Source organism: Microcaecilia unicolor, chromosome 4 (genome assembly GCF_901765095.1).
Source record: "Microcaecilia unicolor chromosome 4, aMicUni1.1, whole genome shotgun sequence".
NCBI classification, from domain to species: domain Eukaryota; kingdom Metazoa; phylum Chordata; class Amphibia; order Gymnophiona; family Siphonopidae; genus Microcaecilia; species Microcaecilia unicolor.
Window position 1 is genome coordinate 216,451,927 of NC_044034.1, and position 13,931 is coordinate 216,465,857.

Sequence of the window (13,931 nt, forward strand, 5' to 3'; positions counted from 1 at the left end):
TTCTCTCTTTCTTATACAACATTTATAGGTGTAACTAATCTCTTTGGTTGGAATGGGTAATAGGGAGCACTCATACTTTCACACACACACACAGAGTCAGATGATTAATAATAGCCTTCTAAGAGAAACCTCTCTGGTATATGGGCACCTGACCAGCATACCAGAGGGGACCCTTGGGACAGTTAGCCCCTCATAAAATTCAAGAGATACAGGAAGACTCCCCTGGCAATGAAATAACACACGTCCGAATTACCTGCTACCAAAAGAGGAGAGGATAAAAAACAACCCTCCCCCTCCAAGAAAAATTATATCTGTAGAAAAAAAATGGAAAAACTGTAAAACAGACAGACAGGAGTACAATTGGAATGAAGAAAATAAATTATGAAGGGAATAAACTAATCTTCAATAAAACAGTTAATTATTTTCAATAAAACAGTTAATTATTTTTTATGGTTATTTTTAAGTTTACCATGGGGCACAACCCAATTAAGCCATTAAGTCTAAGAATCTTAAAACCCCAGGAATCTTCTGACACCAAAGGAAAGCTATAAAAGCCCTTTTTCTCTCCCGTTCCCCACAGCCCAGCCTGCACTTATTCCATTTTCAATCTTTAACTAGGAGATTAACAAACAGAGGGAAAAAGATTTAGAACGAAAACTGAAGCAAGACAAAAGGAGTCAAGTGAAGATCGAGGGGCAGAAAATTATGTAAGGGAAGTACTGCATGTACTTCACATGAAGCAACACCTTAAAAAATACAGAATCTGCATACTAATTTGCATATTAACAATTCTTAATTATAGTGTTTGACAATACAAAAATAGAACTCAAATTAAAAGTGAGGTTCTAAGAATTATAGGAACGGGAGACAGAAAGACTGTTGTTTTGAGCGGTAAATACTCAGCATGAAGACTGGTCTCATTTCTCTGTGATTATTTCTAAAACTCACCATTGGGTCAGAGCATGGCTGAATACTTGCAGTGTGTGAACAGGACCAAGTCACAGGGTTGGATAGTGTGTACAGCCATGTTCCAGTGAGGCACATCCTTTGGTCAGTGTGTGGGTAGTTCTACAGCACGTTTTTGGGCAGTGTGCTGAGTAGTATGAGCAGGATGAAGACATCGCTGGGGAAATGTATGGTTGAGTGTGTACAGGAATGGGGGGTTGAGGAGGCATATCACCAAGATAGCGTGCATGGAGAAGCATGAACAGGGCTGAGACACTGTGGAGTAAAGACACTGTACTCAGGCATCATATGGATAATCATTTAGAGCAGGACTTAGAGGGGCATATTCAAAAGAAATGTCTAAGTTGGAATTTGGACATCTTTGTGAAACGTCCAAATTCAGAGGCGGGGAAAAGGTCATTTTTGAAAAAAGATGGATGTCCATCTGTGGCATAATGGTTAGTGCAGCAGGCCTTGATCCTGGCAACATGGGTTCAATTCTCACTGCTGCTCCTTGTAACTTTGGGCAAGTCAAATGCACAAAGGGCATTTTTGGATATGACATCTAAGTCTTTTGGACATTTTTTGTAAAATGTCCAAAATCAGAAGGAGGAAAGGTCATTTTCTACAAAAAAAAAATCTATCTTTTCCTTTTGACTTGCTGACCTGAACATGTATACCCTGGAGGAAAGGAGGAACAGAGGTGATATGATACAGACGTTCAAATATTTGAAAGGTATTAATCCGCAAACAAATCTTTTCCAGAGATGGGAAGGCGGTAGAACGAGAGGACATGAAATGAGGTTGAAGGGGGGCAGCCTCAGGAAAGATGTCAGGAAGTATTTTTTCACGGAGAGGGTGGTGGATGCTTGGAATGCCCTCCCGCTGGAGGTGGTGGAGATGAAAACGGTAATGGAATTCAAACATGCGTGGGATATGCATACAGGAATCCTGTGCAGAAGGAATGGATCCTCAGAAGCTTAGCCGAAATTGGGTGGCGGAGCAGGTGGGGGGAAGAGGGGTTGGTGGTTGGGAGGCGAGGATAGTGGAGGGCAGACTTATACGGTCTGTGCCAAAGCCGGTGATGGGAGGTGGGAAGTACTGTTGCGCAGACTTGTACAGTCTGTGCTCTGAATAAGGCAGGTACAAATCACGGTAAGGTTTACACATATGTTTGTCTTGTTGGGCAGACTGGATGGACCGTGCAGGTCTTTTTCTGCCGTCATCTACTATGTTACTATGTTTTGAAAGTGCTGTTTGGAAAAATGTTTTGTGATTTGGGGGTAGTAAGGGGAGGTAATCCCCGAGTCCCTCCAGTTGTCATCTGGTCATTTGGGACACCTCTTGTGTGGAGTAGAGGAATAGCCTAGTGGCTAGTGCAGCAGACTTTGATCCTGGGGAAGTGGGTTCAATTCCCACTGCAGCTATTCGCTATAAAAACAGATCTTGCTCAAAACGTCTTAAGTTTTAGTCTTGGACATCTTTGTTTTGTTCCATTATCGCTGAAAGACGTCCATGTCTTAAGAACGCCCAGATCCCACCTTGAATGCCCCCTTGAGATCTGGATATCCTTCTAACGTACTGGAGACGTCCAAAATTGGGTTTCGATTATACCTATTTGGACGCCCCTAGGAGATGGACGTCCATGTTCCGATTTATGTCGAAAGATGGACGTCCATCTTTTTCAAAAATGAGCCTGTTAATGACTATCTCGAACACTGGTACCTATCCACCAATTTGTTAGAAGATGAAATGTTTTAGTTCAGCAGTCAGCATATAATGGACCACATGAAGGTCAACACATCATCATCATCATCATCAAAAATTCAGTCAATGCTTTCAGAGAAAACAAGGGTGATTCCTCATTACTAATCACCATATAAAAAGAATTCTCAAATGACACTTCAATGATACAAACTCCTTCCACTGCCAGGTACGTAATGATTCAGGAATTCCCCCCTCCTCCACCAAAAAAAACACAAGCAACAAAACTCTGCAACTATGGTTCTTATTTTCAAAAGAGAAAAATGTCTCAAAGTGGCACAAAGTGGCAGATGGATATTTTTCTTGTAAAAACATCTAAGCCACGATTTTTGAAACTCAAAATTTGAACATTTAGCTCCGCAGTTCATCTAAATTGCATGGGGGTGTGTTGGAGGCATGATTTGGGCGGGCTTACAATTTGGACTTTTTTTTTTTTTTTTTGCAATAACAGAATAGAAAAAAAATAGGGCAACAAAAGCTTTTATCTAGACTTGTTTTAGTCAAGACTAAGTCAGAAAAGGTGCCCTAACTGACCAGCTGACTACTGGAGGGATTAAGGCATGACCCCCTCTTAAATCCCCCAGTGGTCATTGGCCCCCTCCCATTCCCCAAAGATGTGACAGTAGATACCGGCTCTAGATATTATGGCCATTCCTCAGAAAGCAGCAAGCAAGTTTATAAGTACATAAATATTGCTATGCTGGGACAGACCAAAGGTCCATCAAGCCCAGCATCCTGTTTCCAACAGTGGCCAATCCAGGTCACAAATACCTGGCAAGATCCCAAAAAAGTACTAAACATTTATGCTGCTCTTACCTTTTTTTAAACTCCACTAACTGCATTTACCACATTTTCTGGCAACGAATTCCAGAGTTGAATTACATGTTGAGTGAAGAAAAATTTTCTCCGATTCGTTTTAAATTTACTACTTTGTAGTTTCATCGCATTCCCCCTAGTCCTAGTATTTTTGGAAAGCGTAAACAGACACTTCACGTCTACCCGTTCAACTCCACTCATTATTTTATAGACCTCTATCATATCTCCAAGCTGAAGAGTCCCAGTCACTTTAGCCTTTCCTCATTGGGAAGTCGTCCCATCCCCTTTATCATTTTCGTTGCCCTTCTCTGCACTTTTTCTAATTCCACTATATGTTTTTTGAGATGCGACAACCAGAATTGAACACAATATTTGAGGTGCGGTCGCACCATGGAGCGATACAAAGGCATTATAACGTCCTCATATTTGTTTTCCATTCCTTTCCTAATACCTAACATTCTATTTGCTTTCTTAGCCGCCGCAGCACACTGAGTGGATGGAATAGCCTAGTAGTCAGTGCAGTGGACAGTGAACAATGGGGTTCAGTGACCTGCAAGCCTGAGGGTTATTGTTTCCCGTGTGCTGTGGCCATTTTAGTGTGGTGGAAAGATGGCCACATTTGTTTCTTTTTCTGTAATGGCCATGTGCTAATTTCTCAATTAGTGTGTGGCCATTACCATGGAAGCCCTTACTGACATCTATTTTGTAAGTGCAAAGGGCTCCTGCGCTAACTCTATGCTAATCGTGCAGTGCGCAGAAATGTGCCCATTGACTCACCTCCGGTACTAAAACACAAAACAATTTTTTAGCGTGGGATTATCATGTGCTGAATGGCACACTACCATGGGATGCCTCACCGTGGCTTAGTAAAAGGATCTCTAAGTTCTTGAGTTTACTTTGTAATACTAAATTCCCTTAAACCAAGGCAACAATATTTACTTCTAAAGCAACCAGTCTAGCCTGTTATTCCAAAATCATTGCATTACACTCCTATATTATTGTCCTGCCTTGAAAATCTGAAGGCTGTATCCGCAAAACATTTACAAAGCTGCATCAAACAATTTTATGAACTGAACTCCATCCAAGCCCATCAGACTTCAGTGTTCCAGAACAGACACCTCTCTTGAAGGGTAAAATGCAAATCTCCTCTGCCCTAGCCACCCATTCACCAAAACACACTGGGTGAAGCGGCTGCAGTACCAGAGATGACATAACTTTCTTCACATCTAACACAGCTCTTGACAGTAGAGGATTTACTCCATCCCCATACCTCTCTATATTCTCACCAAGTGTAGGAACTAATTAAAAACCTTTCATGTACAATCTTTCTAAATAAAATAAAAATGGCTTAAAGAGTTACGTGTAATATACATTGAAAAGTAAGATTATGGATCCATAGCAATCAAATCACTCCTCATAATTCCCAGCATCAGCTACTCAAATGTTCATAAACTACTACACCACAGTGTTTTTAAACAGCATTACTTGTAACAAGTCAGGTATTAAACATTCTCCTAAAGAATCGGCATTTGTAATCTCCAAAAGCAATTTCTTCCATTGTGATGGAACACCACAGCTAAGTAACCTATTTATTTTTTTAAATCTCCACTTCCCAACTAATGATACTTCTAGACAATTATCATAACAACATAAGGGTATGAACAAGTCTATAAGAACTCAGCCTGGATGACAAATAAGATGATTCATTATCTGCTGAATTTTGTGTCAGCACCAATGATTTAAAATAAATTGTTGACTGAATCCAAAGCCAATGAAAATCTTATAGACTTGGGGAAAACTCATCGCTCCAGCCAAAACCAAGCAGCAGCCGAGTTGCCACATTCCGCACTTTCTGCAATATCTTAATCGTATTCTTAAGACTTGAAAACAAAATTTTCAACTAGTGGTCCAGAGAGTTTAAAATAATCCAGTTGTGAGGCCAGTAATCTGTTTTATATTGGTAGTTCTAAACTACTGATGAAGCGACTGCAAACAGTACAAAATACTGCTGTTAGGTTTATTTTGATAGAGTTACTCCATTGTTGAGGTCTTATACTGGCTTTCAATAATGGCATGAGTTTAAAATCTGTATGCTGATATATAGAATATTGATATGTTTAGCACCATCTTATTTAAGCTGTATATGTTCTTTGGAGAACAGATATATAATTTCTGTATAATTCTGATCTGCTTATTAGCATATTATGTAATTCCTATTAATTGATCGCTTTTCTTGTATACTGTAATCCGCACTGAACCTTGCGGTATATGCAGACTATAAGACAATTTTGTATTTGTATCTTAATCATCTAAGCATAACATAATAGCATGGATTATAGATACAAAATTCTCTGTGAAAAGGAGGATGTAGAATCTTCAACTGTCAAATACAGAACAGCTATGTAGCACGCTGGACACCTGTGGAACCAAAGTGCATAGACTGTATCGATTGTCACCCATAAATTCATCACCTGATTTTTCACTTTCAATAAACGGTCCTCAGTAAATAACAAAGGACTCATACTGCATGTTGTCTTGTCTCACCCATAACATTTCCTTTTTTTATGGGCTGAGTTTCAATCTGTTCTCATATATATGTTTCACTTATATATTCTGCTATTTGCCAACATTTTCTCATTTCTGATCTGAAGAAGGGTTTTCTTCAAAAGCTAATCAAAAAATGTATTAAGTTAATCCAAAAAAAAAGACATCATCTTATTTTCTTTTCTATGTTTTATTTGTATTACTACCATTTTACTCAATTTATTCTTAGACATCTACCTCTGAATTTCCTGAAGACAATAATTCACCTTCCCTAAATTCATCTCTCTACTCTTACCCAAGGTATACACAATTGTACATCATCTGAAAAAAAAGCCTGCACTTCATGTTCTTCTCCTGGGCCTATTCCACCCCATTCCTATTCGGCTGCTATGCATATAGGGGCCCTTTTACTAAGGCGCAGGAGGGCTAACGCGTGGGTAACATGTACAAAATCGGTAATACCGCTAGGCTAGCGCATTCACCTGGCGGTAATTCTGAGTTTGGTGCGTGCCGAATCCCACAGTAGAAAATAATTTTCTACCGCGGGGGGCATTCCTGGCGGTAATCAGCAGTTAGCGTGCATGGGTGGCGGTAAGGGCTCAGGCCATAAATAGGTGTATGCTAGCTTTAATTTCAGCGCACGACCATTTCCCAGTTCATCAAAAATACCCCTTTTCCCAGCCACGGTAAAAAAAAAATGGCCCAGCGTGCGCCCACAACATGCACCCACACTACCGCAGGCCACTTTTTACCATGGTTTAGTAAATGGACCTCACAGTAAAGAGGTTTAAATTAGGACAGTGAAAAAGTTGTCCTAACAAACTGCTCGTTTATGTGGATAGCGGCTGTGGTTAGTGTTGTCTATGTATATTCTGTGCCGTCCCTTCTACTCTGTACTGCACTGCACTGCCGACTGCAGGACTTAAAATACTGACCAAAAAATTTCCCGAACCTGAGAGAAAGTTAAATAATTTTTGGATTAGCAGGTATAAATGGTTTTAAATAAACAATGTTAAAAGAAACATATGAAGATTTAAACTAAAATGAGAAAGATATGCATTTAGTCAAGTGTGACCTAGTATCATGGATTCTATATGACACAAATACATAGAAAAGGAAACTACCCAAATATGAACTTTGAAATTTTGCATGGAACATGTCTTGAATTTACTATAAAGAGTTAAGCGACAAATATATTAGACATACTAAATAAATTTTGTAAGCTGGAGAACAAATGTTTTTTCTTCATTTTCTGGCTACCAATTAGCAAGAGAATAAAATTCAAATTATGTATTACCACGTTTAAAATTCTTCAAGGGGATGCTCCTGAATACTTATCGAGTTTAGTATCTCTCTTACGACCTGATCCTTCTTCTAAGAGTAACACCCGCAACTCTCTCCAGAATAAATTTCCAATGTACAAGAACCTAAATTCAATCAGGCATCTCACTCTGTCCATTCAATACCAGCTAGCCAATCTATGGAACCAACTACCACTATCTTCAATTTAAAAAACTCCCAAAAAAACCTTCTTATTTTGCAAGGCAGATCTATCAAATGTTTAATCTATGTATTACCACCTTGATGTTTTTATGTTTTTAGCTGTACTATTTATCTGTAATTCCTGGTCTGATTAGCCCAGCTCTTTAACTAACTGTGAGCCGTCCTTGAACTGAACAGGTGCAGGCTTAATACAAGAACCTGGAAATAAATAAATAATTACTTAATTCAATGTTAGACCTTTGGAGCCTGGAGTTCAGTTTGATTTACCTGTAGAACACTGGGAACTCAGAAATTACAGGGTCGTAACCATGTCAGAGTTCTATTTGGAGCCCCAACATAGTTATGGCAGTACAAACACCGCTCTATAGGCTTATCTTTTTCCATCAGCGTTCAAGAATGTATTATACTACTTTATTTCTATATTAAGTACATATGTTGGGAACATAAAGACTGTGGGAATTACTTACTCTGGGGATGATTCTGGTGTCAGGTTGGACATCTCCTCTGGTGTGGGTACTGTATACACAGGGGAATGAAGAGAGACACAAACGGAAAATGGTAAATCTAATGTTCCCTGTCACTGTTCAACAAATGATGCAACAAGACTAATTTAGGTTTAGCTCAATAGTAGCTCAATGTGAGTTACATTCACGTACCGTAGGCATTACCTTGACTCAAGACAGCTCACAATCTAAGTCTGTACCTGAGGCAAAGGAGGGTCAAGTGATTTGTCCAAGAGCACAAATGAGATTTGAACCCTTTGATAGGACACTGACAGAGCTCAATGCATTTCTTTACCACTGTGGTACTGTCACACATGACTCTTTGTGAGAGCATCAAATGCTTTGATGGCACTTACTGTTGCTCTGGCTGCTACAGTATCTGTCCTTTTGGAACTAAAACTGTTACTGAGTCACACTCGTATATGTGAAACAACAGCGGTGACAATCAAATGATGAGATGAGCCAGTCAAGAAGTTCCAAACAGTCAAAATCAAAGTTTATTCTATGTACAAATGACCCAACATAGCTGTGTTTTGGCTTGTGTCGCCTGTGTCAGGGGTCAGTCATATTCAGCCAAGGTACACAAAGTCCAAACATTAAAATCCAAATGTCAGACCCCAGATTACACTGAGATTCTTCTTTTGAATCTCAAAATGCTATGCAGGTGACACAACCCAAAGCATGGCTGGGTCGGGTCAATCATACATAGAATAAACTAATTTAGACTGTTTGGAACTTCCTGGCTGGTTCACCTGTATTTTCTTCTGCAGAGACTTTCCTGCTGTCACACTTCTATATACCATTACGCAGCAGTCTGAAAATTGCCTGTACTGTATATGCAGGTAAAAGCATAAGTATAATGCAACAATATGTATACTTTCATCTGTATTTCACTATTGCAGACCTAGGGATAGCGTCAGGGCAAGGGCAAGAGCATATATAAGTACATAAGTATTGCCACACTGGGACAAACCAAAGCATCAAGCCCAGCATCCTGTTTCCAACAGTGGCCAATCCAGGTCACAAATATACATTTGCATTTTTAAAAATCTGCACTTTTCTTGAATCCATTCTACCACAAAATCGCCTCGGTAAGAATTAATCACCCAAACCTGCAGGAACACCTTAACGCAATCCTACTTTACAGACCACCTGGCAACTGGCAAGAGTCACAAACACACTTCATCTTACCTTAACAAGCACCCAAGAATGCAAAGAATTCCTACAACTATGGGATCTTCAAACACCAAACACACAACCAACTCACACTAAAGGACACACACTAGACATTATCACACACAAATTCGATACAGACTCAAACCTTATACTAACAGATACAAGATGGACACCCGCACTGTGGTCAGACCACTACAAAGCATACATCTCCTGCCAATGGCGAACGAAAGACACAATTAATAAACAAGAACGAAAAACCTACACCACGAGAGGAAAAATAGACCCGGTAATATTCTGGCAACTGATCTACCACAACGGATGGACAACAAAAGCAGACACAAACCAATTCCTCCTAGAATGGGACGATAGATGCAGATCAATATTAGACAATATTGCCCAAATTCAAACCAGAACCTCACACAGGAAGAACTCAACACCATGGTTCAATGAAGAGTTGAAAAAACTTAAAACACAAGTTAGAAGGTTAGAACGAGCGTGGAATAAAAAGAAAGATGACCCCACAATTAACGCCTGGAAACAACGTCAAAGAAAATATAAATATACCATAAAACAAACTAAAAGATTATTTTATAAAAATGAAATTGGACCAAACCACAAAGACACACACATAAACTCTTCCAACTCGTGAATAAACTAATAGATATCACACCAATCACAACCAACAACAAAGATATACCAGGAGCAGACAATCTCGTGAAATACTTCAATGAGAAAATCATACAACTGCGACTTAAAATACCAGTTAGCACCACCGATTACGCCGTACTCCTGGACTGCCTAGACCCAGACCCTGGTGTATGCCCAGCAGACAGAATCTGGACCAACTTTGAGACAATATCAGAGTATCTTATCTCCCAAACACTCAAAAGATTCGCCAAATCTCACTACAAATTATACATATGCCCAAACAACCTAATGACATCTGCCCCTCAACAATTTATAGCAGACCTCACGAATCACGTGAACTATATGTTACAAATTGGACTCTTCCCGAAGGAGAAAGAAAACATTCTACTTACCCCTATACCCAAAGACGCAAAGAAGAGTGCTAGTGAACTAACCAACTACAGGCCAGTAGCATCCATTCCCTTAATAACCAAACTAACGGAAGGGATGATAACCAAACAACTCGCAAATTATTTAAACAAATTCTCAATACTACATGACTCCCAGTCAGGATTCCAGTCTAACCACAGTACGGAAACGGTATTAGTTACTCTCATGAATAAATTTAAACAAATAATTGCAAATGGCAAAAACATACTACTTCTACAATTTGATATGTCTAGTGCCTTCGACATGGTTGATCATGGTATACTACTACATATCCTCGAGTACTTCGGAATTGGAGGCAACGTTCTCAATTGGTTCAAGGGGTTCCTAACCACATGATCATACCAAGTGACATCAAATTCGACTATATCAGCTACATGGATACCTGAATGCGGAGTTCCACAGGGATCCCCCCTCTCACCGACCTTATTCAACTTAATGATGATACCCTTGGCGAAACTACTATCAAACCAAAACCTCAACCCATACATATACGCAGACGACGTAACGATATACATCCCATATAAACAAGATTTAAAGGAAATCTCCAACGACATCAACCAAAGCCTACATATCATGCACACATGGGCGGACACATTTCAGCTGAAACTCAACGCAGAAAAAACCCAATGCCTAATACTCACCTCGCAACATAACATGACCAAATTCACCACCATTAACACACCAAAACTGAATCTTCCAATTTCGGACACCCTAAAAATTCTTGGAGTTACCATTGATCGACACCTAACACTTGAGAGTCACGCGAAAAACACAACCAAGAAGATGTTCCAATCAATGTGGAAATTAAAAAGAGTAAGACCTTTCTTCCCAAGGACCGTCTTCCGCAACCTGGTACAATCAATGGTACTTAGTCATCTAGATTACTGCAATGCACTCTACGCTGGCTGCAAAGAGCAAATAATCAAGAAACTTCAGACAGCGCAGAACACTGCAGCCAGACTCATATTCGGTAAAACAAAATATGAAAGTGCTAAACCCTTGCGAGAAAAGCTGCACTGGCTTCCATTCAAAGAACGCATTACGTTCAAAATATGCACCCTAGTTCACAAAATCATTCACGGAGACGCCCCAGCCTACATGTCAGACCTGATAGACTTACCACCCAGGAATTCTAAAAAATCATCCCGCACATTCCTAAATCTTCACTTCCCCAACTGTAAAGGTCTAAAATACAAACTAACGCACGCGTCAACATTTTCCTACCTGAGCACACAATTCTGGAACGCACTGCCGCGCAACCTAAAAATGATCTATGAACTAACTTCCGCAAACTACTGAAGACCCATCTCTTTACCCAGGCATACCACAAAGATCAACAAATATGAACTTCTACACATATATTCAGAACTGCCCTACAATATCTACTTGTTAAACAACTATCATGTTTTTTTTTCATTATCATGCTTTAACATGCTTTATTTTGCTCTATTATGCTTTATTATTACCTTGCCTATAACATTTGCTTTTTAAATTTACTATCATGTTTTATCATTACCATGCTACCCAAGATCCTTCTGTTATCCTAAATGTATATTTTCTTAAATACTTCCACTATTCATGATGTATTGTAAGCCACATTGAGCCTGCAAAAAGGTGGGAAAAGGTGGGATACACATGCAATAAATAAATAAAACAATAAAGTTATCTGCATAAAAAGGAGGTGGTGAGTGTGCATGAGCTATTTTTTGTAAGGCTGTTTTCAAAGTACAAGTACCTGGGTACTTTTAATTTTAAAATTTAGTGCAAAGTCTGCAGTTCAAAAATAATCTGTGTATTTTGCAGTCATGCCAGTAGTATGAAAATTTTATTTATTACAAGAATTTTGTACAGAACACAGCTATCAGTTTACTCTGTCAATGCTGTTCACTTCGATCACACATTCCCCTTACTCAAACACCAACACTGGCTTCACATGGAATTTCAAATTTATTAAAAAATCGACATGCTGACATTCAAGGCTTTTAGATTGGGTACACTAGACTATCTCTCACATCTTACTATTCCCTATTCCCCAGCAAAAGTCCTCCATTATTTAAACGATCACCATCTTGTCCTACCAGGTCCCAAATTTGCCCAGCTAGAAACAACCAGACACTGTGCCTTCTTTTTTCTTTCTCTTCGTATTTGGAACTAAGACTCTTTCCCTCCACGGAGACCTGCCATTAAAACCTTTAAGCCACTGGGTACTTGTTAAAGTGATATATGTTATAATATAACCCCGGCCAATGACAATAGGGCTTGAATGCTTGTGAAGTCCTTGGAGTAGATTTATCTTAAAACTTCTAAGGCAAACCTGAAAGCCTGGCTTTTCAGACAATCCTTTGGAGATCAAGATTAGCCAGAAGTTGCTGCCAGTTGTGTGCTTTATACTTTCCTTTGCATGAATGTATTTCTTTTCTATCTGATTAGGCTCTCCTCTGTTTTCTTCTGTGTGATTATGTCTCTTTCCTGTCAATAACTGGAGTTCCTTTCCTTTTTATTTATGTTTTAGTTATGTACACCACTCTGCTCTGCCCAGGCAGCTAGAGCAATCTAGCAAATCTAATAAAGTATAAGTAACCACCAGTCACACCACTGCCCATCAAGGTGGTTTACAACTTAAATCAACAAAAAGAGCCATGCACTCAGAATTTCTCAAAGTCTCCCTAAAAAGACCATAGTTCAAATGCTTGCTGAAAGAAGAAAGCCTTTTTTCATAAATCTGAGCAGAGAAGGCTCCTGGCATACATGAAAGGGGATCAATAAGGAGGGACAAGTAACAATATGGAATTTCCAAGCTGTATCCCAGAGGAACAGGGAACACAAAGCAAAGAAGCCTGTACTTTTTGGGATCTTGCCAGGTATTTGTGATCTGGATTGGCCACTGTTGGAAACAGGATGCTGGGCTTGATCGACCTTTGGTCTTTCCCAGTATGGCAATACTTATGTACTTAATTAGACGTGCAGACAAAAATTAAACTGGAACCAAGAAGCTGCACTCTTTATGCAATGCAACATCAGAGGAATAGAAATGGCGATACATTTCCTCCTTTATTGTGCAAAATCTAAAGATAGCAGATTCCATATGGCTTGATCATGTCTCCCTTCTGCTGGAGTCATAGCATTGGCTCCTAGTGGCTTATCACATTAAGTTCAAGATCCTTATATTGACACACTAATCATTGCGCCTTGACCAGCATTTTTATCTAGCAGACTCCGTTGATTCCTTATTGTCCTGCACCGAACCTCCACTCATCCCAGGCTTCTCTGCTTTGTGTTCCCTGTTCCTTTCATGTATGCCAGGAGCCTTCCCTGCTCAGATTTATGAAAAAAGGCTTTCTTCTTTCAGCAAGCATTTGAACTATGGTCTTTTTAGGGAGACTTTGAGAAATTCTGAGTGCATGGCTCTTTTTGTTGATTTAAGTTGTAAACCACCTTGATGGGCAGTGGTGTGACTGGTGGTTACTTATACTTTATTAGATTTGCTAGATTGCTCTAGCTGCCTGGGCAGAGCAGAGTGGTGTACATAACTAAAACATAAATAAAAAGGAAAGGAACTCCAGTTATTGACAGGAAAGAGACATAATCATGCAGAAGAAAACA

At 39.5% G+C, this 13,931-nt stretch overlaps 1 protein-coding gene across 1 annotated transcript in view; it reads right to left on the bottom strand.

Moving 5' to 3' along the window:
• BRSK2 (BR serine/threonine kinase 2) overlaps positions 1 to 13,931 on the bottom strand; it is a 900,270-nt gene that overhangs the window by 39,452 nt on the left and 846,887 nt on the right. Inside the window, 1 exon segment of the mRNA XM_030202457.1 lies at positions 8,040 to 8,088. Coding sequence (XP_030058317.1) covers positions 8,040 to 8,088 — 49 coding nt within the window.